Source organism: Aptenodytes forsteri, unplaced genomic scaffold, assembly GCF_000699145.1.
Source record: "Aptenodytes forsteri isolate BGI_AS27 unplaced genomic scaffold, ASM69914v1 Scaffold66, whole genome shotgun sequence".
Taxonomy (NCBI): domain Eukaryota; kingdom Metazoa; phylum Chordata; class Aves; order Sphenisciformes; family Spheniscidae; genus Aptenodytes; species Aptenodytes forsteri.
Genome location: NW_008795131.1, coordinates 827404 through 827859, shown reverse-complemented (window position 1 = coordinate 827859; position 456 = coordinate 827404). Strand labels below are relative to the sequence as shown.

The 456-nt window shown below is 69.1% G+C and overlaps 1 protein-coding gene across 1 annotated transcript in view; it reads left to right on the top strand.

Annotated features, from left to right (window-relative positions):
* Window positions 1-456, top strand: part of GIT1 (GIT ArfGAP 1) — a 12675-nt gene that overhangs the window by 11022 nt on the left and 1197 nt on the right. Inside the window, 2 exon segments of the mRNA XM_019471764.1 lie at window positions 13-161; window positions 234-448. Coding sequence (XP_019327309.1) covers window positions 13-161; window positions 234-448 — 364 coding nt within the window.

Sequence of the window (456 nt, the reverse complement as noted above, 5' to 3'; positions counted from 1 at the left end):
CCCTGTGCTCAGCACCCCCCTGCCCTCCCCCAGACGCCCTCGACTACTCGCTGCGGAGCCAGAGTGACCTGGACGACCAGCACGACTACGACAGCGTCGCCTCCGACGAGGACACAGACCAGGAGCTGCTGCGCAACGCCTCCCGCAACAACCGCGCCAGGGTGAGCCCCGGACCTCTGTCCCGGACCCTCCCCCAGCTCCGGGATCCCGTCGCTGAGCCCCTCTCCCCACAGAGCATGGATTCCTCCGACCTCTCGGATGGCCCCATCACGCTGCAGGAGTACCTGGAGGTGAAGAAGGCTCTGGCCGCCTCTGAGGCCAAGGTGCAGCAGCTGATGAAGGTGAACAACAGCCTGAGCGACGAGCTGCGCCGGCTGCAGCGCGAGGTGGGTGCGGGGCCAGCGGGACCCCCTCCTCGGGATACCCCCCTCCTTGCTGATGCCTCCCCCCCCCCCG